Raw genomic sequence first — 17,109 nt, forward strand, 5'->3', positions numbered from 1 at the left:
CCAGACAGAAAAGACATTTTTAAACTAAAATATCAAGAAAGTCCGTTTTTTCTATCTTTTTTTCTGGACTGCCTTTGGTGATCATGCAACAAACTAGTATATAGAAAAGTGCTGCATGTTTAACTGCAGCATGTGGAGCTACTTGAAGTTTAACATCACATTTTTGACCACCCCCTTATTTCTATAACCAGTTCATTGCCTTTAAATCCACTTGCATTTGGTTGCATGTGCCAGGTCATACTTTATATGAAGTGCAAGTATACGGCTGTGCTTAATATACTGTATAATCATAAACATGGGTAATTTTGGTACATGGATTTTTTTTCACACGCTGTTAGCGGTTAACAATGTACACAACTTCTTCACTTGCATGGACTTCATGCAAAGTTTGACCTAACATCATATGTCAATATTTTTGGTGCAGAGACCATGTAACAGAATTTCACTCTTGTTTTTCGACAAGCTCCCCTCAAACCTTTTTTTTTTTTTTTTTGCTCCTTTGCGGTCAAGACTGAAATTTCAGAAAAAACGTTGCAAAAGTTCTGACAGCTTCTCCTCTCTCCGTCCGGCTCCCTCCATTTGTGCCAGAGGCTGTTCTTGCCATAGTTGTGGACTCAGACTGGCAGAGATGCTGGTGAAATGCTGGTCTTACTCGGGTTATGGTGGATTGTGGCTAAATGACGTGGAAATGACTGGCATGAGCATGGGGGCTGAAGATGTCACAAAGTGAACGTGAAGTCTCACAGGTCTTAATGCCACACGATTGTTGGTGTCTACTAAAAGAATCTCAGCCTGCAGCGTTATCTAATTTCAGTAAAATCATTATCTCCCTCCTCAAAGGGACGGTAAGCGATTTGAATCAAATACACTTTTTATAAAATTCAGCATATATTTCCTCACGGTCCGCTAGCTGTTGGTTCTGTTTGTGCTCTGTAAAATGAAAAACAAAAAAAAAAGGGCCGCACCTCACAACACTGTGCAGTTTTTAAACATCACGTCATGTGCTAGCGACAGTTGCTACGACTCAGGAGTTTTGACCTCATGGTTAACATGTCTGTCTCCCATACCACAGGCTTGAGCAATATATTTGAAAAAATCTACTCGACAATTACTGTAGCTCTTTAAACACATCTGTAAAAATGTCTGCTCAGTGATGACTCCTGGATTAAGTCAATCTTACTTGTTTAGTGAAATTTTCTTTTCAACGTTTTTTTGTTCAAAGGAATCTGTCCTGTAAATCTGCATTTTCCTAATTAATGCATGTTCCTAACTAAAGTACATATTTTTAGTACGTGCTTTTTTGACAAAGGCAAAATAAATTACTATATTTAGTAAAAAGAACATTGTACTTTGCAAAAAAAGAGCATTGACTATGGGGAAGTTATCCTTTTTTTCAGTATAACTTTACCTGACCGAACAACTGATTGTTTCCTCAGGCTTAAGATTGATCTTGATTGTGGCACTGGTGGTTTGTATTGATGTGTGGATGGATAGATAATGGATGCCATTAATGAATGGGTGGATGATTTGACATCGGACAATTAGCAGGACTTAAGGGTGTGTACAAGTCAAGATTCCCAGCGGATTCTGCTGCTAGATGTACAGAATTTAAAAACTAGGTTTGTGTAGCTCTTTTGTTTTCCAGAGCTGTACAATACACAAGAATATTGCTCATAGCCACATACATATATACATACAGTGGTGATGCCCCCATGGATGCGAGGTGGGTTTAACTTTTATGTATGGTAGTTCACAACAAACCAAAACAAATCAATGGCCTGGAAGTTTAATTTCAACAATCCCTCACTCCTTTCATTTCCTTTTCCCCCAATGATGAGGTAGTGCTCAGTATGAAAGTAAAAGTTAGGCTAAAAAGAGCCCTGATAGCAGCCCATTGAGCCTGTGAGGTTTATTCTACCCTATAAACACAGACATTGGACAAAAAAATTACATATTGAGCATGTTGCTGTTGTAGAGCATTACCAGTTGCTGGGTTCAAAAGATAAGTTTGTCACTAAAAGAAAACTTAAAGGTTTTCACAATTAAACAAGGGTTTGCCATATTTAAGGACTGAGGGCTAAAATAGAGCTCTGTCCAAAAAGCACCTCATTCAGTTTGGGAATGTCGACAGTGGCCTGATGGTGGCACTAGAGGAAAGGTCATGGGTTCGCCAAAAACTTTAGGATTTATCCTTGAGGGATGTGAATATCAATATTGGTAATATGTTGCTTTGAACCAAAGAGTTGGATAGACGACTGACAGCCCATGGGCTCTGCTGCTAATGGGCCACTGAATTAGGTTTTTGTACAGTCCAACAATTGCGGCTGAATATAAACTTTGCCACCAAATATCAACACTTTTTTATGGCATATAGAATTTCATCCCAGTGTACATAGTAAACAAGATCTTTTTTTTCTCGAAAGCCCAAGAGGCCATTAATGGAACTGAGAACTGCTGCCTTACTATATAACACTGTACCTCCCCAATATATCTGACTACAAGTAAAATAGTCTCTGTAGTATTTTGTGCAGACTGGATAAAGAGTTCCACTTTCAAGTACCAACTTTAAATATAGAGAACACTCTCCAGTATGCCAGATTATCACCATGTGATAATTTTTAATCCATCACCCACCATCTTTGAAATTAAGAGTGGTAGCACCCATCCCTCCTTTAAAGCTAATGTTAAATGTATAGCTGAATAAAAAAAAAATACCATCAGTGTCTAAAGCACAACTCCTGAAAGCATCTTAGCTTGTGTACAGATCTGAAATGGTCTTATTATACTTTAAACGTGTGGCTTGTCCACAATTTGAACATGGAAACCAGATTCATTATGTCAACCAAAAGCCGCTGATTTGTGGTGGTTTGAAGAACAAAGCTGTTATGTTGGTCATAACCTGCCTTGCCGCATGCCGGGATATTTAAAATAAAGACACACTACTGTGTGCTGATCATATTTCTCTCTCTTTGCTTAAATAAAACATATACAATGGTTAAAGCAAGAGGAAGCAAGAGGGTGAATCACAACTAATACCAATGAATTTGAACAAAACTGTAATATTAAAACATAACAAATAAAATAAAAAAACAGTATTTCATGGATTTTTGTGAAGAAAAGTTTGCATTTTGCACATCTCAATTTCAGTATGTTCCAGTTGTGCAGAAGATATTTTAAATGGAACATTAACTCTTGTGTCTCAATGTGTTGAAATTATATTGACAACAAAATGCCAGTGTGCTAACACAAAATGCCAGTGTGCTAACACAAGGCTAACATGTGGGACAGTAGTCAACAGTTTTGTTAGGTTTTTTTCTTCTTTTGGTTTGCTTAACTCACTTTGCACTTCATATATAAACTTTATGGGGAAAAAATCAATGTAGAAACAGATGAAAACATTTAAATGCATTAAACGTACTAAGTGAGTGGGACATTATCTTCAACTTGTGATATATATCATTTTTAACAGGTGGAAAATGTTAATGAGTCAGACAGAATGTATGAAAAACTGTGTTAACAACATATAAATAAAAAATATATAATAAAGCATTTCCCTACCAGACCTACCGTACTCTCTACGCCCCCCTGCTAAGCTACGGACGCCTACAATGGGGGAAAAAAATAGAAGAAAGAAAAAAACAAGAACCAAAATAAAAATATGATAACTTAGTAGAAAAGCAAGGCATTGAGAGGGTCAACGTAAGAGACACTGTGCCAGACCCATGCTGTGTATTTGCTGTGTGTTAACATGTGTAGACTACTATTCATGCTGCAAGTCAATTTCATCTTTGGATGCCATTGTAAAGCTATGACCCCCATTTTGCCATTTAAATTGCCATAAACATAAACATCATGAACATTTTTAATCCATTGTTTTATATCAATTTATGAAAAATACATAAGGCCAATAAAAGTTGTAAAGGAAAATTCACAAGAAACACCACAATAAGCAAAAGCATAAAAATGAATTAAAAACAAAAGTATCACATATCACATTTCATTCGTTTAACAAAATAAGCATACGCTAACAAATGCAGGCTAAACTACAGTTTTCAAAAGGATGTTTTATAGCTTTGACAAAATCTGATTCACTAAACAATGCAGGCTGAGATCCCTGAAAATTGCAACATGAATGATGGGTGCAAAACAGAGTAACTTGTTTTCTCTAAGAAACTTTGAATAAATGCAGGAAAATAACACTTGGGTAGAAAAGGATTTATATTTAAGCAGTGTTACAGGTTCAGGCGAGATAAGATTCCATCCAAAAACCTTTGTCCTCATAACTGGACATCACAGAGTTGGCACAGTTGTATCATCAGATCTCTGAATGACAATAAAACGTTAACAAAAACTCAAATGGGAAATTGATGAATAACAAACAATTATATATTTAATTGCACAAAATATGGTTTCATGGTTAAAAAATAATTGTTAATACCTTTTGTCCATTTCTTCTCCTTTTTATATATGTATATCTTTAATTAATATATATTTTAAAATAAAATTTAGATCAATATTTGTTAATTTTGCTACATGTTTGATGAGTAATTTCTTTGGGCTAAATGATGAAATGATAATGAAACTATTTATAGCAAGGGTGGGTTCCCTGGTGAAATCCAGTCACTAGTTTACAGTTTGATTGGATCTAAATTTAGAAGAATGTAAAGTATTTGTACAGTTTCATTTTCAAATTTAGCTGTACTTGTCAGTAAATACATTTTCAATGTGTGGTTATGATTGCTAATTTCTTTTTGTATATGATGTTACAAAGCACACGGATGCTACAACATGGCAGAAATCTCAGGAATCTCGCCAACTATCTCTTGGATGTTAGTATACCTGTAAGCTAAAATGAGAGAAATGAGAATGACAACTTTTTTTGCAGGAAACACCACAACAACCTGTTGCCAGTGGCTCATGCAAAAAATAACTAAATAAAAAGAAGGATTAAAAAAAGAAGAAAAGAAAAAGGGCTGCCAATTTTTCTGACAACATCATTGCATTCCTGGCTTTGATGACTCTTTTGAAGGCTTAAACACCTACTATCTTTAACTGTAAATATTCAGATGGCATAAAAATACAACAAAGTACAAACGACTTGCATAGAATGAATGAATGTAGATTGGAGACATCATGATTGGCCAGTCTTCAGCACCTTTAAATTACTTTGCATTCCCCAAACAATGGGAATAAATGTTAAGTAAGGAATGCCATTGCAATCCCCTCTTAATCATTCATAAAGCAAAAATATGAATACAAGCCTTTCCAAAGATTTTCTTTTTCATATATACTGTATATATATTATATACTAAAATGTTTATAGGCTAAATGTTGTCACAGTCATATGCCTTTCACTGAAATAATTTATGATTTACACAAACCCAACCTTTGGCTGGTCTATAATGGAAAAAACTCGAAATTCTTGTGTTTGGAATTAATAACAATAATAAATAAGCTATAAGCATTTTTAAAAAAAAAGCTTATTCTGTATTGCAAAGAGTGTAGAATGGCAACAATACATTTGAGCTTATTTCTTACCTTTTTATTCTTTGTACCAAAACCTCAAGTTCAGAGTTAAGGAGTTGCCGCCAGAAATTACCAGCACGACGTGCCTTAATAAAGTGTTCCACTGTAACACATATATTAGATTATCAAGGCAAATTAATTATTAAGCTTGGAATTTCCGCTCATTTTTGATGAGTTACTGTAACAGGTGTGCGGGTTGGAGATACTGAAATAACCGAAAAGCAAATGTTTGCCTTTTCTTTTTTATTTTGTGGCTTAAATTTTTATCTTACCTCTACTGCAACCTTTTTCCATAAATATCATCTTTTCAAAATGCCACATTTTCTGCAAGAATTGTCTTTTGGTCGTGCAAAGGAGCAAGTAGATCCACTCTTTTTTTTAAAGTGAAAGATGTATCCTCTCCTTTATTACATGTCCTTTTGCAAGGTTCACATTTCAGTCAGGGGTCTGATACATACAGGCTTCCCATGGTCCTGTGCTGCAGTGATCATCCAGAGATAAGTGCTGTCAAACGTGGAGATGTTTGTTGTTGGCCTCAGTTCCATGGGCCTCAGAATTAACTTTGGTACGCCATGTTGGGACAAAGGAGCTGATGAGTGCTTGAGGGAAATGCCAATGGCTAATGAACAACTATTATTTTATGAGTAACAGACAGAATGAGCAATTGGCCAAATATAGCGGGTGATTGAAGGCTTGCACCCATTAAGGTTTGACAGGAGCCCAGCAAAGCCATCACTAGTGAGGCGGTGTTAGTACATTCAGCGGTACTATACTGCACCTCTGGGGACATGTCGGAGATGAAGAGGCCCTCAGTGGTTCTGATTGTCTACTTATATAGGGACCAATGTTTCTCTGTCATCTTTCAGCAGTGATGAACCTCCCCAGCATGAAACATTGCACCATTACCAGAGAAATATGGCATTTTAAAAAGGTGACTATGGTAGTTTAGTCCCAAAAATGTACAAAAAACTGCAAATTCTAATAGTGAGTTCACACCGATCCTGACACAAATTATTCATGTGAGTAGACGGCATACAAAGTCAATGCAAAGACGCGACTAGACTTGACGACCATCCGCCCTATTCACGCGAATGACGCGAGTAAGCACAAATCTTGTCAACGTCCGGTGTGAACACAGCATAAGCAGTATTTGTTAGACCATTACCTCTTAAAGAAACGTGAATGGACAGGTGAGACACTTGACCAAACAGTCCAGTCATCACTGCACGAAAAACAAGAGGGGAAACACTGGTATGAACTACCAACTTCCATATGAGGTTCACAAATAGCTGAATGGTGAACATGATTAAATAAATGGAGTGCTGTGTTTGGTTTAGAACCACGACCACTGCTTTAACCCCTCTCAGCGCAGTATTTTTTATAACTGCAAACAGTACAAGTATTGAATATGTATATAAGTTTCTATATATACAAAATGGTACATTTATATACATGTACAGAGTTTGAACATGAATGCAGTTTGTGCAAGAGTGAAATGAAGCCAATACATTCATACTTCATGATCCCTGTGAATCCCTCTCACTATTTTCTTCTCCACATGCTATTGGACGATGAAATCATTGTAAACTGTTTTAGCCAGGGGCCATTGAGGAAGTCGATAAAGCCTTGAGACAGTGTCATCCATACATTATTCCAGAAGATTAGGCTTTTACAAATTTTATAGGGTCCTTTGTTGATATTTATCAAATTATTACAGTTACTTCTTTATTCTGTGTGGGCTACATGTTTGCCATCGAGATAATCTTCGTAAGCTAGAAATTTTCAGATCGCCCATTTCAACTGGAACTGGCTGCAAAGTGGATGAAGGCCATGGCAGAGGAATGCTTTGATTAGAACAACTAAAAAGTAAATTATATATCAATATATTCATAAATAATGTTCTCTTTATCTGTAATGCATTTATTAAAAAACTAGGGTTATAAAGTTATTCACAGTATTTATTCAGTATACTCAGGTGCTTAAGAGAATGTTTCTACATGAAGAGAAACTGGAATGAACATGAGCTTGAGCTATTCAAATTCATGTGCAGAAAAAGGTCGACGAATCCCTCACCTCACAATGGCTGATTATAGAGTTTGATCACAAAATGACCCTCAGATTTCCAATCATGTTTGCTGTAATTGATAATTTCTCCGAAGGTTGGGTACTTAAGACAGTCGAGAGAAGATAACGTTGCACTCGTTGGCACTTGAGGATCAGCCACATTCTCTCACATTCTCATGTCACCTCATTCTGGTGTGAAACATAATCATTCTCATTTATTCCATGGCTAAGCAAGACACTTGTTAAAAGATTGCTGAACAGTATTTTAACCTGTTCAGGAGATGACAGACTCTGTGTCTGCATAGAGTAAAGGGACATCTAAAAACAGCACTTCCCTGCCTTCCTTGGTTTATGTCTGGTTTATGTCAGGTTGTTACCCTGGCTTCCTCATCTCATTTTATGCGTATGGGAATGATTAGAATGACATAGACAGATATGACATGGGCCCACTGGTGTACTTTCTGCTCCATAGTTCTAGACTGGCACTTCTGTGACCACCTGTGTGGGCACCTGAGTCTGGCTGCTTATGGGCCTTTTGCCTTTTGATGATCTCCCATGGGAAGTCCTCTATTGGGAGTGGGCTGGCAGGGCTGCCTGACCCCTCTGGTGTGCTGTCAGGGGTTCCCTCTATGATCTCAATTCGGGGTGGGTTCATCAAATCCATTATGCTGAACGGTGCCGGCTCTGGTTGGCACATCACTGACTTGTCCTCTGTATTCTGTCGAAAAGACCAACTTGAGCCCGCTTGAATTCCTACGGACACTCTGTCGTCTGTTTGTGTGGAACTGTCATTGCAAGGCTCCCGGCATAAAGTCCACATATTGTAGCACTGAGTGAAGTTGAAGAAGTTGCTGTTGAAAGTTTTCAACTCCCCACAGACATCTCTACGCAGTTCCGCCAGCTCATAGCGCATTGCTGAGATTTCATCTTTCCACTGCATATTGAAGGCAGCGACCATGTTAGCAGACTCCTTAAAGGCCTGAATGGCCTGAGGGACTGGCGGCTCAGAGGTGGCTATGGGTGAGGCAGAAGGGACCCTGTATGAAGGTGGGGACGCCGGTGGGACAGAGATGGCCGTTATGGTGGAGCTAGTACTGTGCTGGCTGCGAGCAGCAGCAGTCTCTCTCTCCAGCCTTTCAAGCTCCGCATAGGCAGAGGAGCTGGCACCATCATCATCCTCTATCATGTCTTCATTTAGTAAAGAGGTCCCATCCATAATATCAAATCCCTCTGGAAGACAAATTTGAATATGCAAACACAAGGACATTCAAAGTGAAAGGAACAGCTGGAGTGTGATTTGATTTGGATTCTGAACTAGAAAATGAACACACATCTATGGAAAACGTACAGTATGTGAGTGGCAAATAATTCCAGAGACGTACAACGTCAGACCCAAGAATTGTCTGCAGTTATTTGTTTCTAAGGATTTACAGAATAAATCAGGGTTTGCATCTACCATCGACTGGTGTGCTGTTCAAATGTGAGTATGTCTGCACTAGTAGTCAACCAAGAGGTAACCGAGTCGTGTCAAAATTACAAAAGTGAAGAATCTGTTAATTTTTTTTTTTGCAATATTTAATGAATTGTAGGTAGAATTCATGGCTTGTTTTATAAAGTCCCTAATCAGTAACAGTAAAAAAAATACTCAAAGTAAAAACATGGCCTATAGGGTCAGCTCTAAGTAACTGAGCTAGTTCCTACCTCAGCCAGTACATAATATACACCTTTTTTGAAATAGCTTCCTGAGTTAGGCCTAACTTAACTAAGAAAATTACCATTATCAGTGAACTCACATACTGTAGGCTTTTCAAAATGTTTTTACACTGCCTTCTCAGTCGTCTCAAGGCTTCTTTCCATCTTTTCACTGCACAGCAAAGAGTGGAATTAAACACATAATACCTCAATCGTTATCAAATGATGAATCCTTTTTCTGAGAACCCTTTTCTCGAAACGTATCAAAATATTTTTCTCTGTGACTTAAAAATATTGTGCCGTTTTGTGCAAGAGAAAAGATGTAAAGGGAGCAAAGGAATCACGACCCACTGGGCCAAGAAGCAGATATGAACCCTATTGAACATATCAGGTCTAAGGTGGCAGATTAGACCATATGGAGTAATTAACCCATTGAGGGGAGGGGTCACTCCCCCCTTCAGGGCTGCACCAGGAAGAGGCTGCAATCCCACAGTCAAAGACAGCTGACAGACTCGATGCAAAGGGATAGACGTTGCCACATGTGGCCTTTTTTTGTAAAGAAAAAATAAAGTTCACACATGTACAGCAGACAGATGCTGCTCTCACACATGATTGGAGACAGTGGCAATGCGATAACATTCAGAGCTATTTTATGGTTGCGAGTACATCTCTCATACATTTACACTTACAATGTGGTCTAAGAACACTTAAAGTAGAGACATGTGAAACAACTCACAAAAGCCAGCATCACATTCATCAATGTAATCAATATTAAGATGTACTGTAAGGTTTTAAGAAAAAAAATCTGAGGTTTTGTGAGTTGTTTGGAACTACTAGGATAACATAACGGGATACTTCTACCAGCTATATTAAATAAACTCTATGTAGCTATTATTTATTACTGAGAAGGCAGTGCAAAAACACACATATACATAGATATATGTATGCGTGTCAACATTAAAATACCTGCAAAAATCATCACTGATGCCTCCAGTTGTTCTTTCCCCCTGGTTATCCTTCAAGAGATGGATGGTCAAATGGAGAGGGGTTTGCTGCTCGTCTGCCCTACGGAGCATCATGGGATCCCTGCCCCACCCAAGAGCCCTCTAGCCTCACACGAGGTTTGGTTCATAAGGATTACAATTCAATTATAAACTAGTGTTAAATACTAACATAACAAACATGATTCCAGGAATCAATATTTTTCTTAGCCAAGATAGCCTCACTTAATTAAATTTTAAAGCCACTATTCCCTCAGAACAGTGCAAAGAGTACACCAAAGGAGAAATATTATTTACAGTATGTCTTGACTGGGAGGTGACAGTACTGTGTATAACTAATCCACAGAACATGTCCACTGGGTTGCTATAACCTTATCTGACATATTGTAATTAAAGCAACTTGCCAATCTTCAAAATACAACTTCACAACATATTGTACAGTCAACGGGTTGCGTAGCCCTTATAGAGCTGACAGATTTGGAGCAGAGAGCTAGACGAATAGAGTTCAGCAAATAAGACGGTGGGATTGGAGAACACTCCTTTGTCCTCAGTACTTCTGTCACAGCGAAGAAATTGTAGATGGAAACCCAATTGAAGATGAGAGGATTCCAAAAACAAAAGTCCAGATTGAACAAGAAAACAAAGCCCACAAAATGAGTAAAAGTGCAAATGTCTCCAATATTAAATTGACAGGAAAGTGTACAAAAAACATAAAAAATCCAGGTCATAATATTTAAAGAAAAATGCTCTTAATTAAAGAGAAATGTTTCAATAGGGTTCATAGCTTTACTCTTGCAGGCAAACACCAAATGCACTTAGTGAGGGAGTTACTGGTAAGACACTGCTTGCACAAAGAACCTGGAATGTTCATGTTTGGGATATATTGCTCGCACTGTGTCGCACAAAACCTTGAAATCCTTGCATGTTGCATTAAAAAAGTAGCAGTTAGTTCAAATGAGTATCAAATTAAGTCCACTCAGAAGCAATGCATGGTGAGTTTGGATCCACCTTCATGCCTAATTATGACTAACTACGAAATATGGCCAGTAAAATTAAGCTTGCTCAATTGGAAACTGGCAATTGAAGACCACAATGATTAAGCAAAAAGAAGTTAAGTCGTCCTCTTTCAATAGTTACTTTTACAGAAACTGCTGTTAACAAGGTTGAGTTCCATGCAAAACAACACAACAATAGTGCAAATAAGTGAAGGTTGTACTTCTCAAATTCTAGGAGTAAACCATCAGTGGGTGGTTCCTTTGTGCAACCAGTATGTGAATGTGTTCTAGTCTTAAGAGATTGTCGACTTACCTTAAATCGGTTACAAGATTGTTTTTATTTTTTTATTCAATGAGGTCATTTACAAGGTCAGTTGCAAAGCATATGGTTAAGTGTTGGTGCAACAGAGCAGGGGGAGGACAGGCGGAAGGCTTGTCCAGTGTATTCTCTCAACACAAATATGTAAAAAACCTGCCGCTCCCCTACCCCTGGCCTGTTTTGGACCTCACCCCTTCCAAAGTAACTCAGACGCTTCGCACAACATATATATGACACCACAGTTTAACATGCTTAGGGTAGGACCTGTTCCTCTTAGGCATGCCATGTGATGTGGCTGTGCTGTGTTGTGTTATTGTGTGCCGTGATCTGAGTGTTTAAATTGCAGCCCTCCCGCCCTTATCCCAGTCTACAGCTTGGCAACACCACAAGTTACCGACCAGAAGCTTGGCTAATGATGCATGAATCGTGCAAACTAACATACAAGCAAATCCATCTAAACAATCGGGAGTATGCAGAGGCAAAAACAAACACACTCACACCTTAGCTTCCAAAGAAAATAACTGGGATCATTCAGCCTGGCATCTCTGAAGCTCAAGGGTTCCCCACTGTACATATGTAGGTATGCCAAGTTTGTGCGCATGTATAGGATGTATGAGGATATGTGGTCTAAGCCCTCTCTCATTTGGGGGGGGGATTTTTTTTTACCTGTTGTGGATCTGAGAGTTGAAGTGACAGTGGAGGATGTCATTGAAGGCAAGCAGTCGTCATCTTGGGAATAACCAGCCTGAATTGCACGGAGGTAACTGTGGCTTCGAGTGCGGAACGAACCAGGCAGGTCCAAAGCCTCCATGGCTTGGGATTCTACTTCACTAAAAACGGACTCGCAAACTGACTCAAACTGGCCATTGATCTCAGTCTCACTCACCTGAGAGACAAAAACAGGAATAGCAGTCCTTAATTTTTCCTCTTCCTTTCTCTTTCTCACTCTGATTCTTCCCCTTTGCACAGCAAATACGAAGGAGTGTTAGCATAAGGAAATGCCACTGTCACTTCCGACCTTAAACTGAATAAATGTCAAGATCAAATTAGGAAAAAAAGGCAGACGACAACAAAAAACAATCAGAAAAAATATTCAATCTGTTTTTTAAAGCATTTCATTTACCACAAACACCAAGACAGATTAACATTGCTGTATGATGTATTTTACTGCATGGAAACTAAGAAAAATACACAGCAGTTTCAGTTCTTAATTTTTTAACTCCAGCAAGTCTCTTAGAAATATTTCAAATCCTTCTAGCTGACACAAGATTTAATCAATTGTTGATGTGAAGATCATTGAATAAAGTCACGTAATATTCAAAAGGCACTATCTACCTGGTTCTATTCGATACTGTCCTGTCCTGTCTGTGTATAAGCTGTATCGTTTCAGCAATATTTAAGCTCATTTAATAACAAGGTTAGTGAAACCTAATATATTCAATTGCCTGAAAACTGTGTAGCAGAATATTACGTAAAAATCCTCTTGCCTGTTTCTTATTACTTCAGTGTTTTTCCCTCTATATTATGTTACAGAAGACAGCTGGTTTTCAGTATTACTTGATCCTCTTTTCTATTATTATCATAATCATTAATTATGGTTATTATTAATAATTAACTGAGTGTTAGCACCCACAGGAGTGAGCTGATTGTACAACCCTTCTTTTGGATAAAATCTCTTCTCCTGTTACTCGTCCACATAGAGACTTGGTTGCTGGTTGTGTCACAGATCTTCTGACAGTAGCAGCCACGACTTTTGCCACCACGGACGTCCATTACAGACCTGCACAACTGATCCAACTGTATAGTTTCTTAGCAGGGTTTGAAGAGGGAGATGCCTGAAACGGTTGGTGTGTGATGTGACGTTAGACATCAAATTGCTGTACATCTATCCCTAGTCTCTGCTTCTAAACATTAGTTGTTTTTTAAGAAAAACCATCACAGTGAACGAAAACAAACTGCTGGTTTTGGCGTTGTTAGCTAGCTAACTAGCTTGCATGTCAAAACAGGAGTGTTTATAAGCGGCCTAGTCCAGCCTTCCTTGGGCCAAGTCAGGATATAGAGTCAAATATGTTTATAAATTAAATGTATTATTATTATTATTATTACTGATAACTTAGTGTCTCAATTTTGTACAGTTTAACATTTCTATGTAACACCAAACACTTGGAAAAAACTAACTGCATGCGACATTGGACTATGTCAGCAGCTGAATCAGAGGTAGACTATTGATTAAAGCAACTAGTCCAAAAAAGTAAAAACTAGTCATTTCAATTTACTTCAGCTGAGACAGTAAAGGCTATGTGTACTTAACAATCAGCTGCTGACTTCCCATATGGACACCAGTGGATGTTTTACTGTAATGCCCTCAACACAAAGCTACTACATACAAAACATAAGCTCTCTTTCATGTCTGGTGTCGCTGGGAAATGCATATGTTTCAAGACTCACCTGGCTGACGCAGCTAGCCTGACTGAGGGTGCTGACTGCGCGCATGTAGCTCTGGTTGCGAGATCGGAAGGGCGGGGGATGAAAGGTGGCAGGGTCCAGCGTGACACTAGGGTGGGGCCGCATATCTCTTGTGGTTTGCAGGTGGTAGCCCTGGCTGAACAAGGACAGGGGGTAGGGGATAGACACGATTGCACAATTCAAAAGCCACACATGGAACATAACTGGATAAGACTGTATTCAATTAATTAAGTGGTTACAATATAAGTGCATGGTGTGTCTTCTTTTTGGTGTAATTCAGCATTTCTATCCAAATTGATTATGAGCACTTGAATGACTCATCTCCTCACGGCACAATCTGAACTGTTGGGATCCACACTGCACAATTTTTAATGACTGGAGTCGTTAGCTTCTAGTCTAGCTCTGAGTATCCTTTGAGAAAACCCTTAACTCTCAAGTCAAAACTACATAGTGCATGTGTTTGGCTGCGTGTAGGAAATAATGAAAGCAAGGAACTGCAGTTATGAGAGATTATCACCTTCTGCACTAGAAGCTAAAAACAAGAGGGCTGATTTGTTTGTGGACAAAAGCAGAAGTGATCAGACCCCCACTGAGATGATGGTGACAAAAATAGCACTGAGCACAGAGTGGCAGTGGGGATGACTGGTGACGCCTCTCCAGGTTCACAGAATTTGGTTATATCTGAAAGCCACTCTGCCTGGAAACAAACCGTCACTAGGGAGCAGATGATTAAGAAATTATTAAGATGCAGAACACCATGACGCCAAATTTGTTTTTGAAATCCTTTTAATCTAAAATGTGGTGGCCACCAACTATAATGTATATATCCCCTATATTTCGCAGTCACCTTGACCACTACAGAGACTTTTGGAACAAATTACCTGTATGTTTACATTGAATATTATTAATCCGCGTAAAGATACAATAAATTTGTGTTAACTAATGTTACAGCGCTTCCACGTGTCAGCGTTTCCCCATCCAGTAAGCCCAGGTACTTTTAAGCCTGCTCTCCTGAGTTTTACGTTGTATAAATGTGACAGTTTCACTGCAGACTGGTCAACAACGCTGTGATAAAATGAGGCACATCGCCTGTGTAAGATGTTGGGCAAATATTGAACTAGCAGATGAAAAAGGTCACAAACAAAAAACCCATTTAATACTAAAACGCTCAGCAGAGCACTGCTTTAACTGACCTCATGAAAAAGTCATGGATCAAATACTTAGCCAACAGCGCTCAAGAGCAAGTTAATGTTGTTGTGAAATAAGCCAACAAGTTAGACCACCCCATCTCTAAAATACAGCTTAATGCAGTTTTATGCATAAAATTATGTAAGAAACAATAACAACAAAAAACTGTTAGTCTGATTTTGTTGCCATTTTGTTAAACCTTTTCAAATCTCTCAGTGACAGCAGCACATGGACAAAGTAGTGAGTCGGTGTTAAATGGTTCAGATTTATGGAAACTAAAGGGCGGAGGCTGTGAATTAAAACATTTATTGAATGCAAGGTTTGTATGAACCAATTTGAATGTACTTTGGAACCCCCGCTTAAAACACTGAATACATTTATTTCAGAGGCACTTACTGTAGCGTGTAGTCAGCAGTTAAAGTGAAGGTCAGTAGTGCATGAAACTTTTCTTAATTACTTTCAAAATTGCATTCTTGTCATTTTCCAAAAGTTTCTACTTATTCCTTAAAATACTACTTTTTTTCAATGATCCTAAATCACCAATTCCTGAGCACTCCCTCTTAATACCAATATATTTAAACACACGCCAATTTTTGAGATACCTTTAAAGCAAAATTTAAACCAATACATTTGGACATATTGAAGTAGCCAGCCAGACGTACCCGTGGGAGTCTAAATGAGCTCTCTGCATCATGGCTGATTTGAGGACAAGAGCGTCGGGCCGAATGGCCTTCTGCGGGGAGGTCTTGGGGCTTGCGTCAGAGTCGCCACTTTCGTCATCCACCTCTCCCATAGCTTTGACATAGCTACTGCTGCGCATCCGTCGACACGGAATCTCCTCATCTTTGTCGCCTGGGTATCCACTCCATTCATCCTGGGGCACCTGTGGGAGAGAACACACCATTATTGAATACTATATATACACCAGGGTAAATGTATAACTGATTTTTATTAAAATCTGGGAAAAAAATAACATAACTTTTAAGCAATAATCACTCAAGTTCAAGAAAGTCAAGATAGCACAAATACATTCAAGTTTAGTGGGAGGTATTCCATTGATTGCCTGCATTCAGTTGCTTGGACATGGGCACAAGAGGTGTGACGTCTACATGGAGACACCGATCCAAATGTTCATTGGTCAAACTGCTGCCGTATGATTTATGGTTGTCAAGTGTTCCCCAACCATTTGATTTATTTGTGGCAGCCTGCCACAATATCAACGGCGACTGCCACATACAGTACTCATTTTCTTTCTTTCTTTTTTTTCTATTTCAAATGGGTCAAATCTTATTTCACTGTAGAGTTGCGAACAGCACATTGATTCACTCAGCCGCTGTATACAAGGGACCCATCTGTCATAGTTAGACTGGCCATCGGGAAAACTGGGAAAAATCCCCCTGCCCAGTGGACCGTCCAAAAAAATCGAAAACGTTTTTACCATTCCTGTCCGTTATTTTTTACCGTCTTTACTGGGCCTCTCTGTGTGCCTGTCATTCAGGGTGTCCATGAGAGTGTGGACTGCGCTCACCGGCCAATCACAATATGTAATCAACTCTCACCGACTCCAGTCAGGATCGGGTATACAAAGAAAAAAGGAACGAGGAATATGCACACTTACACACATACTAGACAGACCAGACTGATATACATACTAATTACGTAATTTCAAGAAAAGTGTAATTAATAGGACTCTATTATTGACAGTATATGGATTTATATGGAGTTGTGCATTTGGTACATGAAAGTTGGGCCACAGTAGGAAAACTCAATGGTATTTTGTGTCTGCTGTGATTAATGGGTGCCACAGCTTTGGGGAAACAGCTGCTGGCATGTCTTGTTGTGCACAGATAACTGGGGC

At 38.7% G+C, this 17,109-nt stretch overlaps 2 protein-coding genes across 7 annotated transcripts in view; one reads left to right on the forward strand and one right to left on the reverse strand.

The window, feature by feature from the left end:
* LOC118289816 (disks large-associated protein 2) overlaps window positions 1-17,109 on the reverse strand; it is a 77,788-nt gene that overhangs the window by 17,897 nt on the left and 42,782 nt on the right. The window contains exons 3-6 of one of the 3 annotated variants that reach the window (XM_047328435.1): window positions 15,914-16,134; window positions 14,046-14,199; window positions 12,264-12,483; window positions 3,559-3,603 (exon numbers count right to left, since the gene is read on the reverse strand). In XM_047328435.1, the coding sequence (XP_047184391.1) occupies window positions 3,559-3,603; window positions 12,264-12,483; window positions 14,046-14,199; window positions 15,914-16,134 (640 nt within the window). Of the gene's footprint in view, window positions 1-3,558; window positions 3,604-3,855; window positions 8,821-12,263; window positions 12,484-14,045; window positions 14,200-15,913; window positions 16,135-17,109 lie in introns of those variants that run through there. The other 2 variants (XM_047328437.1, XM_047328436.1) reach the window with 2 other exon arrangements.
* LOC118289818 (cytospin-A-like) overlaps window positions 1-17,109 on the forward strand; it is a 76,049-nt gene that overhangs the window by 2,020 nt on the left and 56,920 nt on the right. The window lies entirely within an intron of this gene.

Source organism: Scophthalmus maximus, chromosome 18, assembly GCF_022379125.1.
Source record: "Scophthalmus maximus strain ysfricsl-2021 chromosome 18, ASM2237912v1, whole genome shotgun sequence".
Taxonomy (NCBI): Eukaryota; Metazoa; Chordata; class Actinopteri; order Pleuronectiformes; family Scophthalmidae; genus Scophthalmus; species Scophthalmus maximus.